Source organism: Tachysurus vachellii, chromosome 17 (genome assembly GCF_030014155.1).
Source record: "Tachysurus vachellii isolate PV-2020 chromosome 17, HZAU_Pvac_v1, whole genome shotgun sequence".
NCBI classification, from domain to species: domain Eukaryota; kingdom Metazoa; phylum Chordata; class Actinopteri; order Siluriformes; family Bagridae; genus Tachysurus; species Tachysurus vachellii.
The window spans coordinates 6,231,707-6,248,333 of NC_083476.1; the positions used below are offsets into that span (position 1 = coordinate 6,231,707).

General features: G+C 38.3%; 1 protein-coding gene across 8 annotated transcripts in view; it reads right to left on the bottom strand.

The window, feature by feature from the left end:
- Positions 1 to 16,627, bottom strand: part of LOC132859745 (transcription factor 4-like) — a 132,802-nt gene that overhangs the window by 23,319 nt on the left and 92,856 nt on the right. For all 8 annotated transcript variants that reach the window (XM_060890643.1, XM_060890644.1, XM_060890641.1 and 5 more), the window contains 3 exons: positions 3,329 to 3,434; positions 2,224 to 2,357; positions 929 to 1,064 (listed from right to left, as the gene is read on the bottom strand). In XM_060890643.1, coding sequence (XP_060746626.1) covers positions 929 to 1,064; positions 2,224 to 2,357; positions 3,329 to 3,434 — 376 coding nt within the window. The remainder of the gene's footprint in view (positions 1 to 928; positions 1,065 to 2,223; positions 2,358 to 3,328; positions 3,435 to 16,627) is intronic.

A 16,627-nucleotide genomic window follows, 5' to 3' on the forward strand; every position in this document is an offset into this window, starting at 1 on the left:
TAGCTCCTTATTTGCTGCACACAGAGCCATAAATGCAGCCTTTATTTATTAGTAATGATACTATTAGATCTAGCATGTACAATGATAAGGAATTACATTTAGAGTGAAGGGCTTGGTTAGTGCCTGAGGCCTTAAGAACGTAATTCATTTCAAATCCAATTACAGTAACTCGCTCGAAACACTTCAACTCTGATCAGGTTGGATTGTAAGAGGAAATTTGGATGTTCCGGTTCAGTAAATGTTGATTGTTGGAAAGCTGTAATTTTGGCACTATATTTCAAATCAGGATAAATAATACTGAGCGTGCTTCATTACTCAATAAACATGAAAACGTCTATTTGTGTGTTCATGTGTCTCTGTCCATATGTGATTGATAAAAAGTAAACATGCATCTTTTTTCTGCCCCTCTTTCCAGATGGGCAAGTTTGGACTCAGTTATATTGTGGCTTGGAGTGACCTGAATCTGAACTCTCAATCTTTACGTGCTTCTTTTTATAATAAGTAAGTAGGTAAGTAAGTAAATAGATAAATCAAAAACTTTCCGCCATAACCAAACATTGCACAGCTGTATCTTTTAGCACAGCATCAGAACCTTATTAGTAATCATATCTATTTATTGACTCCCATCACACTTAGGTGATCACACCAGGTCAAAGCAAAACAGTCCTCTCCCGAATGCTTCCACTTTCATGGAACTCCTATATCCTGAAAATTATTTTCTTATCCAATGCATGCTGGTCTGTCTCCAAATGTATGTCTTTATTTAAAGTTTATATAAAATAAAAATACAAATTTAATAAGTCTTGACTGTCAGCACACATCCACCAAAGATCAACTTGAATCCCAAACATCACTGTCACCCCACATAATGCTATCTGCTCAATTTACATATTATTCAGGTATGCTTTTGAAGATTAAAGTATCTTACCCATAACGCTGTCTGTTCCATTTGTGGTCGCTGTGCAGGAGGCAGCGCTGTAGAGATTTGTGCCATTGTTGCGATGGAAAGTGGACATCGGAGGAAGACTGGGATTAATCTCAGCCGAGGAGTGTGATGGGTAACTCTGAGGAAGAACCCCAGATGAAGTTAGCAATGACTGCTAATTATGGGTGACATTCTTTCACATGTTCTGACATTTAGACAATTTTGTTAATGCTTAATTATCTGTGTTAGTAGAATTTTGCAATTCAAGAAATACATTGGAAGAGAACATTTAGCTGCTTTATAACTAAATCTGAGAAGCAGGTTTCATCTACAGGTGGAAATTTTAGGAATAAGCTTCACCTCCCTATGCAGTATGCAGTGGCTGCAGTAAGATGACTGTCACCTTAGAATCTGCCTAAGACAATAAAAAGAGATCTGAAATAATGCTCTATTCTCTGGCTAAATTAAGACTGATAAAAAACAGACAAAGCAAACAAAAAACATATAGGCAACTGAAAATGGTGACAATTGTGAATAATCTTTAAAGGAAACTGTCTAATCATTGTAATTAAAATCAAATAAAAGTTAACAATATTTAATGTAAAATAATAAATCTATCTATCTATCTATCTATCTATCTATCTATCCATCCATCCATCCATCCATTGACATTTATAGATGTAGATCTATCTATATACATCCATCTATCCCATTTTAATGGATAAAAAAAACTATAAAAGCACCTTAAATTATTACAAAACTATTACAAAAATGCTCGATGGTTATTGTATGATTATTTACAGCATAATTCGTTAGTCAGTTACATTTATTGTCCATAAAGTTCTCATTGTCTTCAACATAAACTATAAACAGGGACATCAACACAAGTACATAAGTCAACTGTGGCAGGGACAATTTTATTAGACACAGTACTAATAATATTGAACAGTAATAAAGAACAGTGACTCTGGTAACCTGTACATAAAAGTCCTGCTAGATCTTTAAATAAACACATTTTTATTTATTTATTTTTATATATTTAAGTAAATAAATTTATCTGCATTGAATATGCCTAGTTCATACTTTCCTGCACTTAGCTGTTACAACTTTATTCAACAATCTATCTATCTATCTATCTATCTATCTATCTATCTATCTATCTATCTATCTATCTATCAATCAATCTATCTATCTTCTTATCTACTAAGGATTAATGAATGAGTAATAAAACTGTAATAGAAGTTTAATACGCATTAATAGCCATGTAATAAAGCATGAACAAGTCTGTAATAACTTACAAGTCTCTCGTGTGGGTGCAGGCCACAGTAGCTGCTGCTCTGGGGGCCATGGGAGGAATTTCCCAGCATTCCACTGTAACCTGCCTGATTCATACCACTGGAGGAGCTCCATGGGTCTGTACTGTGATGACCATCTGAGAGAGAGAGAGAGAGAGAGAGAGAGAGAGAGAGAGAGAGAGAGAGAGAGAGAGAGAGAGAGAGAGAGAGAGAGAGAAAGAGAGAGAAAGAGAGAGAGAGAAAGAGAGAGAGAGAGAAAGAGAGAAGAGAGAGAAAGAGAGAGAAGAAAGAAAAAGAGAGAGAGAGACGAGAGAGAGAAGAGAGAGAAAGAGAGAGAGAGAGAGAGAGAGAGAGAGAGAGAGAGAGAGAGAGAATAGGGATCAAATCCAGTCATGTATTGGTATTGCTGGGGAAACAGAATGTTGGCACAAGAATAAGATAAACTCTTTGAAACATGGCCATCTGTGGGCAACCCAGCAGAGGTCTATACTGAGATCTATACCAAGCTAGAATCCGTAAAGTTTCTATTGTACTAATGTAAGGAAAATCAGATTTGTGTGTGTTTTTTTATTAATCATATGAACACAAGCAGTAGCTCAGTGAGTAGAGATCAGATTAGTCAGATATAAGGAAGAAACCCTGAGAGGAACCAGACTTAAAAGAGTTAAACTATAACTGGGGACAATGGATAGTAAATTATAATCCCTTACAGTAGATACGGAATGTTCAGTAGGAATGTACTGTGAATAACATGAATCGCAAATAATGAGCACAGGACAGCCTTTATATGTCTATGATACAGAGCTAAGTGAAGCTTTACACTGTATAATCCCCCCCCCCCCCACTACTGTACAGCTGCTTTGAGACTATGTGAACTGTTAAAAGCACTAAACAAATAAATTGAATTGAACTGAATATCTTCTGAATTAAGTCTTTGGTTTGAAGTCGTCTTTGCATCCTCTCATCATACTGTGTGACATGCACTGCAATGCGGCATTAAGATTATCCACTGATGACGAAAGGTTAGTGTTTGTGAGAAGTCTTTAGAGTGTGCAGTTTTCTGAAAGTTAAACATGAGGAATATTTAGATATAATGTGTGTGTTATACCTGGCATAAAAAAGGAGGTGGGGAAGCTGCCACTCGGTGCTTTAGAGCTTGGATAACCCGGCGAGTCTCGGTTATAATCTGCGGTGCTGGCAGGCGGTGCATATACCTACAGAAAAACAGGAATAGATAGAGGCATCGATATTTGTTCAAGCAGAAAAACACTAATAACAGCTTATATGGTATTCTAAGAGTGAAAATGAAAGGATGAAAAAGTGCATTTTACAGGAATTATGTTAAATATGATCTATCTATCTATCTATCTATCTATCTATCTATCTATCTATCTATCTATCTATCTATCTATCTATCAACAAAAAGGTGCTGCATCTCTCTCTCACACACACAGAACGTTGCAGTCCAATAATGCTAACAATGAGTAAACACCATTATGAACAGCTCTGAGTATATAATTTACTCAGAAAGGCTGAAAGACAAAGCAGAATAAGAGAGAGAGAAAAAAAAGGAGTGTATGTGTGCACGTGTGTGGGTGTGTGTGTGTGAGTGAGTGTGTTTCAGGCTCCATGTCACACACTCCAGGGGTTAACACAAAGCATTAAGGGCTCAAGGAGTTTTATTGAAAGTAGAAACTAAAGCCCAGCTGGAGTTCTTCCTTTCCCATGAAGCACCTTGCACACGCACGCACACGCATGCACATATACACACACACACACACACACACATTCCTACGTCTGTAAATGACATCAGACATGGGTTGGGGGGACACCGTGGGAGAGAGACAGGAGAATAAAGAGACTTTTGTCACGCTCATAAAAACAGGAGGATGTTGACTGACCCACTTAGACAGTACATGCACGCAAACACACACACACACACACACAAATCAGACCATACAGGAAAATATAATATACACATAATTAAAATAACTACAAAATGCAGGTACTAATGATATCTGTGTGTGTTTCTTCCTGTGCTGTCCCCACACACACCTGTGTATATGTAATTGCAACAAAAACAGTGTGAGAGACAAATGGAAACAGAGAACCGGACAAAAAAAAAGCAGGAATGAGGTGAAGGCAAAGCAGAAGGTTACTTATTTGCCAGTGTTAGTGTGTTCATCCATCTGGTCTTTGTCTAATGATACCATGCTCATTCTTTCATCCTTCACACACACACAAACACACACACAAACTTCTAAGGTGGCAGCCCATTAACCCCTTAATAACTGAGATCAAAAACACACACAACCCCATAACTCAGTAAGAGGAACAGTGTGTGTGTGTGTGTGTGTGTGTGTGTGATCAGGAGCAGATGTTTTGGAATGTGTGCAGTCAGTCACGAAACCGCTCCACTCTTTCGGCCATCTCTCCATCTCTTGCTCCCTCATCCCTCTATATCCCACAGCGTCCACCCCCACAGCACACACACATACACACACACACGCACACAACCATGGCGCACCTGTGCATGGCTGACACACACCACTAACACACTCTAGACAAGGGTCTCTAGAAAACAGATTCTCTCTCTCTCTCTCTCTCTCTCTCTCTCTCCCTCTCCCTCTCACACACACACACTACTGCCAAAATTTTTATTCTTCATTTTCATTCATTATTTTCAGAAAAGTCTAGCGAGTTATAAGAAACCTTTTTTGCCATCTGACCAACCAGGTTGCAGCTCAGGGACTAATAAAGTGCAAAGGGACTAACAAAGGGACTAAGTGCTCCAGTAGTATTCATTCTATACAAATACTTAAAACATAAACATTTCTGTCAGTTATGTGCACATACGTGAGTTCACACAGAAATTATGCACATTAATATTCAGGATACAAGCCATATTCAAACAGTTGTGGGGAAAAAAACAGGCGTGTCTCATTTATGCATAAATCTGTCTTTGGACCTCAGTCCATGGGGATCTCAACTCGAGTAAAGAGCAGTGTCAGCCTAGCACAACTGTCTGGCAGTTTGACATAACCCCTATATGTTATGCAGAAATCCATATTTAAGGCTCTGGGGTTGGGGATTTGATGCCCACGATTGCCCTGTGTGCTTTGGGGGTTTCCTCAGGATACTCTGGTTTACTCCTCCAGTTCAAAGACACACTGTAGGTTTATCGCCATCTCTAAATTGTCCGTAGTGTGAGAATGTTTGTGTGGATAGGTATCCCATCCAGGGTGGCCCCGACTTCCGCACCGAGTCCAGAAAACGTACAGAACATGGATAGATAGATGGATGGATTTTTTGCTATTTGCCAACAGTTAAGCCAGCCAACCCTCATCTCCACAAACTGATCATTTACTGCATCATGCCAATGTAACACGTGTGGAGATGTGCTACGTGTGCTATCTGCCTTCTTCCACATACATTTACAGATGATCATGATTGGCTAATGTCACTGTGATTGACAAAAGAAAAAGAGTATACCTTCCTTCTTGTCCAGAAAGTCCATAAAATAACAGACTAGCTTGTATGCAGCTTTTGCTTACAGCAGAGCCTTAGGAGCATTTGAAGTTACACTGAGAACAAAGACGACTCATATAATTCCCATCTGGGACAGTATCTAGAACAGACTCAGCTCATTATAGAAGTAGATTAGATTTGGCCACCAATTTCCAAAATATCATGGTGAACATGTGCACAACACTTGATAAATACGTGTGTACTCTCAGAAGTATACTCATGCACTCAAGTGCTTAAAATGATTTTTAAGAAAATGCTTGACATCTTATTAACTTACTAACACACTCGCTCACTCACACACACACGAGGACAAATGATTTTCTATTCCACTTAATTGGAGAGGAAGAGCTGCCCCTTCAACTGCTGAGCGGCTGCTTAGTATCATGACTGCTATTTCCAGCTCTTGAAGAAGTGACATCATTTGCTCCAAGACACACACACACACACACACACACACTGCTGAAGAGTTTGGCACGCAAGGCCTCCATGGGGAGCCATAAGGGCAGAATTACTAACTGACAGGTTGTGGTGTGTTTTGGAAAAAAAGACGCATCTGCATGTCACCTTCTAACTCAACACACAAACACACAATAACACATAACACTAAACACAAGCTCAAAATTAAAAGATGGTTTGTGTGTGTGTGTGTGTGAGAAAGGGGGAAGCATAAATCCGGAAGGAAGTCCCACCCCTCGGCCTGGACTTTATTCTATCAACCTGCAATTGTCTTAATGTTCCCCAGATGTATCTCTCTCTCTCTCACACACACTCACACACACACAGAGGCATGCAGGCCCGAGGCCTGGTTTCACCATCAAACACTAATCTATTCCACATGAGACGAAACAGAGCAGGGAAACACATGCTTGAGCATCACACACACTCACATACACACACAACACACAAATGTAAAACACTTGAATATACACTCATGCATCCAAATGTGCACAAAAAGAACATGAATCCATGCACATCTATGCAATTAAAGACAGATTACATGCCTACACACACACACACACACACACACACACACACACACACACACACACACAGCTCCCTGAGGACTCCAGGCTTCCTGTGGCTTGATTAGAGCACACCACGGGAAGACAAGTGCCTCCCTCTGCAGCTCTGCACCTGTGACTGTGTGTGTGTGTGTGTGTGTGTGTGTGTGTGTGTGTGTGTGTCAGAGGGGGTTGAGAAGACGGCTCTTCGCACAACACCAGGGCAGATGTCAATATGGCCAGGAAACACTTTTCACACACAGCTAATATAGACAGTTGCGCGCGCACACGCACACACACTAACACACGCACCATTTCCAGACACTTGTGCATATATGGTCACTTACAAAACTATTGCTTAGTCCCCAGTGTGTGTCTGCAAGTGCGAGAGTGTGAGAGCTCTTACCCAAAGTTATATATCTCTTATTCTTTCATCTTGCAGCATATATTCATTCTCTATGACACAAGTATGTGTGCATGTGGAATAAACGTCTGCGCTTCAGAAATAAATGTGTTTGACCAAAACATACAAAATATGCTTCTGCAGCTCCCATTACTTCAGCATATACAATTTCTACATACAGTGTCTCTCTCTCTCTGCAACACACACACACACACACACACACTGTTCACATGATGAAAAGCATTGCTAACTCTCTGGGTTCTTTTTTCCTTAGCCAAAGGATTGAAGAGAGAGAGAGAGAGAGAGAGAGAGAGAGAGAGAGAGAGAGAGAGAGAGAGAGAGAAACATGAAAAGAATCAGGAAAGAATTAGAGAACAAAAGAATAAGAGAGAACAAAAGAGAAAGTGTGGACAGATGCAAAAGTTGCAAAATGCCTGTCTGTGTTTTCCCATATATTCGATCATACTGTAAGTACACATATACAGTATATATTAGGTATGCACACACACACAGACACACAGACACACAGACACACACACACACCTGTATTCTGACTCAATGTCATTTGAGTTTTCACCAGAATCCTTGTGGAACTGGTCAGATCTCTATCTAATGTAACCGAGTAAGCAAGCTAACTAGCTCTCCCAACCAAATCTTTCCCAAATAAACTAATTTTTACTTTAGTTCTGAGTTTGTTCAAGAAAGCTCTGGATAGTTTGCTGGACATTATTGAAATCTTCTGACAAAAATAAATAAACAAGAAACAAACTTGTGCCCTTCACATTTGAATCTGTTAGAAAACATTATCTGTTTATTCTGAATATGTACTGGCATTCTGTCATTTCAATTATTTATGTACAAACTGTATTCTCTATTTGCTTCATACAATATATGATATACATTAAACATACTAGACTGGCCAAATTATACCAGTGTGACAGATGGGAAAAACTCAAAACAGAAATGCATGACATAAATAAGAATTCCTAATGGTTTAAGGGACAAAAAAAGAAAGAAAGAAAGATGGAAGTTAATAACGAATACGGGACAGAGGGATGGAGACAGCGCTGCATGTCCAAAAGCGGACCAATTTAGTGCTTGTTTACATGGCTTTCTGCAAATGAATTCAAGATGCTGAAGGAGCTCAGGGGGAAAAGAGAGTCAAAGCCAATCGCAGTCTGATCAAACACGCAAAACTGAACAATTTTCAGCTTCTAATTATCCGTAACTCAGATAAAATAAAGCCTCCGAAACACAGACTCATACAGTAGGGACGAACTATTGGCTCACTACCAACCCACTATTTAGCAACTAATAAAACCCTATTTTTCCACAATTTAAAAAAATTAGAACTAAGTAGCAAAACCAATTACCTTTATTTTCTTTGAGGTTTTATCCCAATGACATACAGTACATGTATGCTCATAACACACTATTAAAGGTTAATCAAATGACTAGCAGCTGACACTGCTAGTGCCAAAAAAAAAAAGAAAAAAAAAAAGCAACAGCATATTATTGAGAACTGGAAAGCACCTGTTAGTCCTGAACACACTTCTACATTGGAAACTTACTGACCCTGGAGACTCCTTTCAGAAATGTTACAGAAACCTTCCCCCTACTCCAGTTTGCTTTCTGATGCTTGTGAATAAATTGTTCCTATATAGAAACCATAACATATTAAAACAAGTTCATTAATCTAAATCAATCATTTGAATTGCGTTAAAAAAAAAGAACACACTGCTCTCCTAAAACTTTTCAACTTAACGTGGAGCTTTTCACCTGTCAGATTCAGTGGAAAAAGCTTTGTGTATGAGATCACTCTAATATTCCGATACGTAACGGGAAGTAACAGGAAGAAAACTTTAACCCATGTATTTGCACGTGCGTGTGTGCACGTTGCCATGGAGACAGGAATTCTGGGTAATGGGAGAGCTTGTCAAGTTTACCGGGTCTGCAGCACAGATGGTGTTCGGAAATAACAAAAAAAAACAAAAAAAAGTAAGAAAAAGGAAAAAAGAGGCACTGTTTAAATAATCAGCACTGCTTTCTTCCTCACATAGTCTAAAACTCTATCCCTTGTGCTCCTCTCCTCTTCCTCCATTGCTCTCTTTTTTCCACTCTTGTTCACTGTATTAGGGAACTGCCAGGTAGCAAGTACTCCTCTGTACTCTTAGACAAACCTGGGAGTACACACACACACACACTCAAGTGTATGTAATGAATAGCCAGGTAACACACAAGCAAAAAAGTGGACTCTGTATAACCCACACAAAAACCCACAATAATGAAAACAAATCACCAGCTGATCTCTAGTGCTTCCTTTTCCCTTCAATTCCTTTACTATTGTGTGTGTGTGTTTGGAGCAATACTTTACTATTGTTCTCTAAAAATACTAATTTGATAATGGTATAATTTTCATCCATATTGGAAAGTGCAAGAAATTGGTTTTGATAATGTTATAGAAGACACACACGAACACACACACACACACACTCAATTTTATAAGACATGTGATTATTTTCCATGACAAAAGATTACTTTAGCTGTAAAGTGACTTCCAGGACTTTTTGTGGCTGTGTGTGTGTGTTAGAGAGAGAAAGAGTGAGAGTGTGAGTGAGAGAGAGACTGTGAGAGGCAGAGAGCGAAAGAGAGAGATTTAGCCAGGTTATAAAGCCATACTCTTTGGTGGGCCTGGAAGAACACATTAAATTTCTCCACACTCATTTCAAATAGGGAGGGAGGGAGAGGGAGAGGGAGGGAGGGAGAGGGAGAGAGAGAGAGAGAGAGAGAGAGAGAGAGAGAGAGAGAGAGAGAGAATCTGCACATCTCCCTCTGCATTAAAGTCATCCTCTTTGCATTAATGCATTCATAATGGCCTTTCAGTAGTGCCCACTATAAAGGGGAAGTTCTCAGCCAGTCTCCTTTCTCATATCCATCTCCATCATTATATCCATCTCCATTATCACCTCCAGTCTTTCCAGGGATACATTTTAAATGTTTATTGTTAAAAGCACAATACAAATAAAAGTGTGACTTCACTGACCATCCCAATCTTCACCTCCAGTCTCCATCTTCACTTTTCACCTCCATCTTCATTTACATATTATCACCCTGATTTTCATTCTTATATCCATCGCTATATTGAGCAACTGTCTTAATCCTCATCTTATTCTTTACCTCTCATCTTATCTATCTATATCTTCAACTCACATCTCCATACTCATAATCCTTCTCCATCCTTATTCCCAACTTCACCCTGATGCTCATATACTATATGTAATTGTATTGTAGTGACAGCATGTTACTGACCAGCTAAATGTTAAGGGCTTTGCTCAAGGGCCCAACATTAGCAGCTTAGCATTGTTAGTATTTAAACCCATGACTGTTTGATCAGTTGTCCAGTGCTGTAGTCACTGATCTAAATTTACATCACAACCTTTATCTTCATCATCCTCATTCCATAATCACCTCCAACTCAGTGAGTTTAGAGGAAGCAGTTAAATGTTCTCTGCTACTAAGTGGAATGTTGTTCTTTTGTTAGAGGTCCCATAAATAAGTCACTTTAAAACAGCTCTGTGCTTAGCCTGGAATTCATTTGCCTCACCTGTAAAAACAACATCTCTATTTTAATCTTCAATGTCAATTCTCTCGTCGCATCCTCAATACCTTCACCTCCAGCTACTTACGTTTCCACCTTCAACTCCATTTACATCTTCCAAACACTCGGGCCTTCTTCCTATTAAGTTTTTTATTTATTATTTCCTTTCAAATCATACGTATTCATATTCTCAATGCATGAATAATACTCATACATTTTGCACAAACCGAAATAATAAACAATAAATTGAAGAGAAGGATAAAAATAAACTAGGTGAAGGAGAAAAAAAAAGCAGAAGGAGAGAAAATTCCTGTTTCGTAGAGTAATTTAAAGAGGCAATTCTCCATGCTGTCAGATCAGACAGTGTATAATATTTGCAAAAAGAGTTCGCAAAGGCAGAACGACAGGAAATAAAAATCACTCTATTAGAAGGGAGGCGGTAATTAGAAAATGAAAATGCAGGTATTATTCCCATATTTCCACAGGTGACAGATCTTCACTTAGTTTCTTCTTTCATTATTTTCCCTCTGCCTTTCAGGTAGTGAGATTTTGGCAAGTGTTCGCAGTGTTTTCCTCTTTGCGTTTAATCTAATTACTGCCATATGTGTGAGGCTGCCAGAGTCACTTACAATTCGCTCTGTTTCTCTAACACACACACACACACACGGTCAGCATTCAATCTAACATGGTATGAAGTCGGTATTACAATATATTATATCTGTAAACCTAGTAATAACACACTGACACACTCATACACATATGCAACAGCTTCATTTGCTCATATATTATGGTAGGTTTACCATGATGAGAAATAGAATCTCGAATTACTTGATTCTCGAATAGGTTACTTTTAATTTGGGACGAGACTGAAATGATATCTTATACTTAAAAATGCCAATGAGTAATTAGAATGTCGCGTATAAAGTACAAATTGAGATTTTTGAGCTTTGGAATCATGCTAATGATGCTAATTATATACAGAAAAAAAAAAAAAAAAAAATATATATATATATATATATATATATATATATATATATATATATATATATATATATAATCATTGTGTGTTTGTATGTGTGTTTGCATTGACAGTATTCTGCAAAATATAAACACAAACAAAAGTGTACAGTGTTTTTAAATGTGCTACAGTATATAGGCTGCTGTGTGTGTGTGTGTGTGTGTGTGTGTGTGTGTGTGTGTGAGAGAGAGAGAGAGAGAGAGAGAGAGATGCTCTTGACCCACAGGAAATACACAGAGAGAAATAGGCGGCAAGATGGCTGTCGTCCAAGCCCATCACTATGGTGATATTCTAAAGGAGCTTTCCATGGGGCAGATGGGTATTCTGTAATCGGATTGGTCAGAAGACCATCGCTAACGAGGTGGTCACATGACCAAAACTGGTTACGCTAATGCTTATTGATTGGCTGGAATGTGACTTAACATGCAGCAGGCAGATGACGCAAAGTCACCTTACGTTAACAACTCGCGAGGTGTCCAAAATAGTCCCTGGCAGCCTATTCATTGCGCTGTGAAACCTCTAGGGAACAGAATGCTTTTTCAGTAATAGTAAACTGTTTGTACATCATTCTGTGGTTGTGCAGTCACATAAACACTGTCGCAAACATCTCACCAGCATCAGTCCAAGTTTGGACATGCCCAGGGGAATTACATTGGATTTTGAAAGGTCTTCTTTCATTCCAAAAATGCAGGAATTGAATTTATGTCTTATTAAATAGAGTTCTTAAGTAGAGCTTGATGCAAATAGGATTTAAAATAACTGTTTACAGTAGCAGTCAAATGCCATGATTTATTATACCGAATATTCAGATATTAATAAAATTATATTAGAAATGTGTCGCATTTCCATAAAATTATGTTACTGCACTCACCAGTTACATAAAGCAAAGGAAGGAGAGATCAGTCATACTCATTTATACACCACCTGTTGTCTCCACATAACAAAGCATGATGGGTAGCAGGTAGAAACTAACCTACAGCCCAGAACAACAGTGCAGTATATAGTGAATCGGGTGTAGCTTGAAACACGGTCAGATGATGCACTGTTCGGGACATGAAGCCAAATCAATTTTCAGAGGATTAGCAGCGGAGATGAGAGGAAATCTGGAATGGTTTAGGCAAGGCTGCAGACAGACCTTTGGAAGTGCTACCTTGGGAGAGAGGGAACAGAAAGGGGGCTGAGAGGAGAAGTGCAACGACACAAACTCTCTCTTTTTCTTTCTGTCTGTTTGTCTATGTGAAATCATTCTTGGACAAACACAGCTAATCACAGTGACTACTAAAGAAATGAAAAAAGGGAAAAAAATAAGAAAAAGGAAGACAACCATAGCGAGATGTGTGTATGTGTGTGTTTTGGAACACGAAGAACCTGCTTAGTTGTTGCGAAGCTGGTGAGATGCCAACTGGCTCTCTGACAGTCCATTAATTGCCTCTATAAATAATCAATTGATGGAAGTAATTAAGGGAGATCTCAAAGTTTTAGAAAAACATTCTTCACACACACACACACCCACACACAGAAAATCTTCTGAGGGAAAAGAAAAAACCCACTTCCTTGTTTCTCTCACTTCCATAACCCTCTACTCCCCCAAACCATCTCATGGCCATCTGCAATAGCATGTGCCATCGTTACGCATCTGCACCCCCCCCCCCCCAACACACACACACACACACACACACACACACACACACACACACAACCAGACGTCCTCTCTTGGCAGGCTAATGCAACTCTACCACAGTCTTTGTGTAGCTTTTGTTAGCGCCCGTGTTGTTTTTGCTGTTTTTAGAGTGATGTGCTGCTTGTACAATTTGCACTTGCAATGTCGCCAGTCTGTTCAAAATGCTACTGACCAAAACTGTACTGTTATTCACATCTGCAAAAACACAAAACAAAAAAATGCTACCAAAGGATTGCTAAATGTGTACTGGGTAAACATACACACACCTTTTTTTTTTTTTTTTTTTTTTTTGGAAAAAATAAATAAATAAATAAATAAATATTTACTTTACTAAGGCACCTTCTAAAAATCAGTGCTTTGTGATAGAAATGTATTTTATTTGTCCCCAGCTGGTTTAGGTGAATGTTTGAGTGTTGAAGTCTGAAACACAGAGTGCATTTTCATGCTGCATTGTGCACCTGGGTTCATTAAAACAATATCTGAGCTATTTAATAGTTTAATAGCAATTTAATTTGGTGTGACAAACATTTGCTTTTTTTTTCTTTTCTCTTTCTAAATCTAGTTTTATAAGGAAATTGAGCTGTAACAGTTCTGGAAACTCTGATTGTCTCAATTGCTTCTACTTTGCCAGTAAACCCTGACATCATTGCCTTCGGTATTGATGTACAAAAACCTTCTTTGGTTTTTTGGAAAAATATAAAAAAAAAAAATATATAATAATGTGTTATAAAAGCTTTCTGTCTGAATGAGCTTTTAGTAGCCACATGTGAAATGCTTGTTCTTGGTTGCAATGAATAAATGATTAATTGTGTTGTATTTAGTAAGACTCTATTTATGCAAATTTTGAACATCCACAAATTAAAGAAAAGGACGAGAGTAAGAAATGGAACAGGACTTAAAAGGCTGAACTTTATGGAAATTATGAAAATACCGTCTTATCCCTGTGTCTGTAATAAGAGCTGGGACTCGACAGGCAGTAACAGACACACAGGCTCAAAAATCCCACTGCGTCAGTGCACATTTTAGCACGATATTTGCTGCGTATCCAACAAAAATATCAAAATTATGGTGTCTGGACAAAATTATGTGCATCAACAGAAGACACACACGGGAACCACTTGCACATAAATACCACTTCAACTTAAAACTTCGAGCCACCAAACACACACACACACAAACACCCACACACACACACACTTTATCTTCTCTGTCATTGTTATTTAAGGTTTTAATGGATGTTATTTAGATGACAACGTTACACTAATCTCACCGACATCAAAAACTTCAAGAGTGTAGACAACTAGAGGAGAAAAAAAAAACGAAACACACACACACACACACACATGCACACACACACATGGCCCTATATAAAGTTAATTGGGATTAGGATGCAGGCCTTGGGCCTCATACTCAAGCTTCCTTATTACATGAGTTACAAGGCATAATGATGAACATATGGATAAAAGTCCGATACAGAACGGGCCAATCAGAGGCGAGTTATTTAGCGCAGATTGTAATAATAAAATGTGGCAAGATCAAAGGCGTGATTACTTTCATGTTCTTTTTCCACTACGCTAGAACTGGACTGTGTATGGGAAAAACAGCCGCTGCTTTTAGCTTGTTGAATTAGTGATCGATCAGCAGCAAAATTCATGGGGGTTTTTGTGTGGACTGCACAGCTAATGCTTGGAAAAGCGTTCTAACATCCTGTGAATGTTATGATATAACTAGACTTGGCTAAAGTGTAAAGGGAGGAACAAGCAAAAAGTGGGTATGGCATGGATTCAAAGAAAAATATGGAGAGAAAAAAATAATAATTTTACCTATTAATACAATCCAGCTATTTAATAATTATGATCATAAAAATGTAATCAAAAGTGTAGGCTATTATTATTATTATTATTACTACAGTCCCCATTTTTAGAATCCCTGTGATAGATAAATACTTTTAAATAATAGTATTGATCATTATGATATACATTATTATGTAAATTGAAGGACAGTCAATGTTGTATTTAGTGATAATTAAGAATGACCTGCATTTGCTCATTATTTAAGTAATATTTATCTCCAAAATTTACTCAGAAAATGCTGTGAAGATATTTAACTGAGGTTAGGGCAGTTAAACCTGTGATAAATAGCAATATGAAAAATCCATTTTATAACAGCAATATTTCTAAAGCTAATACTCAAACATGATGCACAAGATTTAAAATAATCAGTAAAATGTCTCTAATTTAATAAGAGCACTTTCACTGATTTAAATGAACAATATAATAAGATAAATCAACACCACAGGGAGATCCATCAATGCCATCCAGCAAATCTTGACCATCGAGACGCAAAAACAAACCTCCAGGGTGCATCTCTAATATTTCTCTACAAACATACAGTATGTCTTTCTAGGAGCTTTTGAATGTAATATTTGGAAAAGAACAAGCACTTTATCAGAGACTTTCTATATAATTTTTGGGTGGAGAAGTGTGTGTGTGTGTGTGTGTGTGTGTGTGTGTGTGTGTATGTGTGTGTGAGTGTGTGCGCGTGTGACCTATTTCAATAGGATTTACTTTAACAAAGAGTCTCTTTCAGTGCCGTAATCGAGGACGAGTGTGTCACAGCCAACATTTAGAGCTGGAGCGTGGAAGGGTGGACTGACAAAAGAGAAGGGAAAGAAGAGAGAACGCGGGACACTCAGAGAGAAGCGCGAACCAGGGAGAGGACGGGAGCTGTGCAGCTCGGCGGTTTGTTGAAAGTCACATCCTGCTTGTCCGCCTTTTACTGAGCTCTGGCATGAGAACCAAAAGACGCACACACACACACGGGCAGCTGCTCCTGTACATCACATTACAGCTCACACGTGTGTGAGAGGACAGGGAAACACACACACACAATACCTCTGGGATCTGGCCTGTACGCTCAATTTGCCCAAGTTCCTTCAGCTCATAACTTCACTCTGTAAATATTTCACTGAGTCTATTTAATATTTCTAACATTTATTTCTAAGACTTTTTTTTTTAAATAATACTTCCTTTTATTAGGTAGATAATCCTTTTTATTAGATTATATAAATAAGATATACACTACAAAGCAAATGTTTAGATAGGCCATCAACTAAAAAAATGTAAATAACAAATAAGTGATGATGCAACGTGTTTGTGTTTAGATTCTAGACTCATTA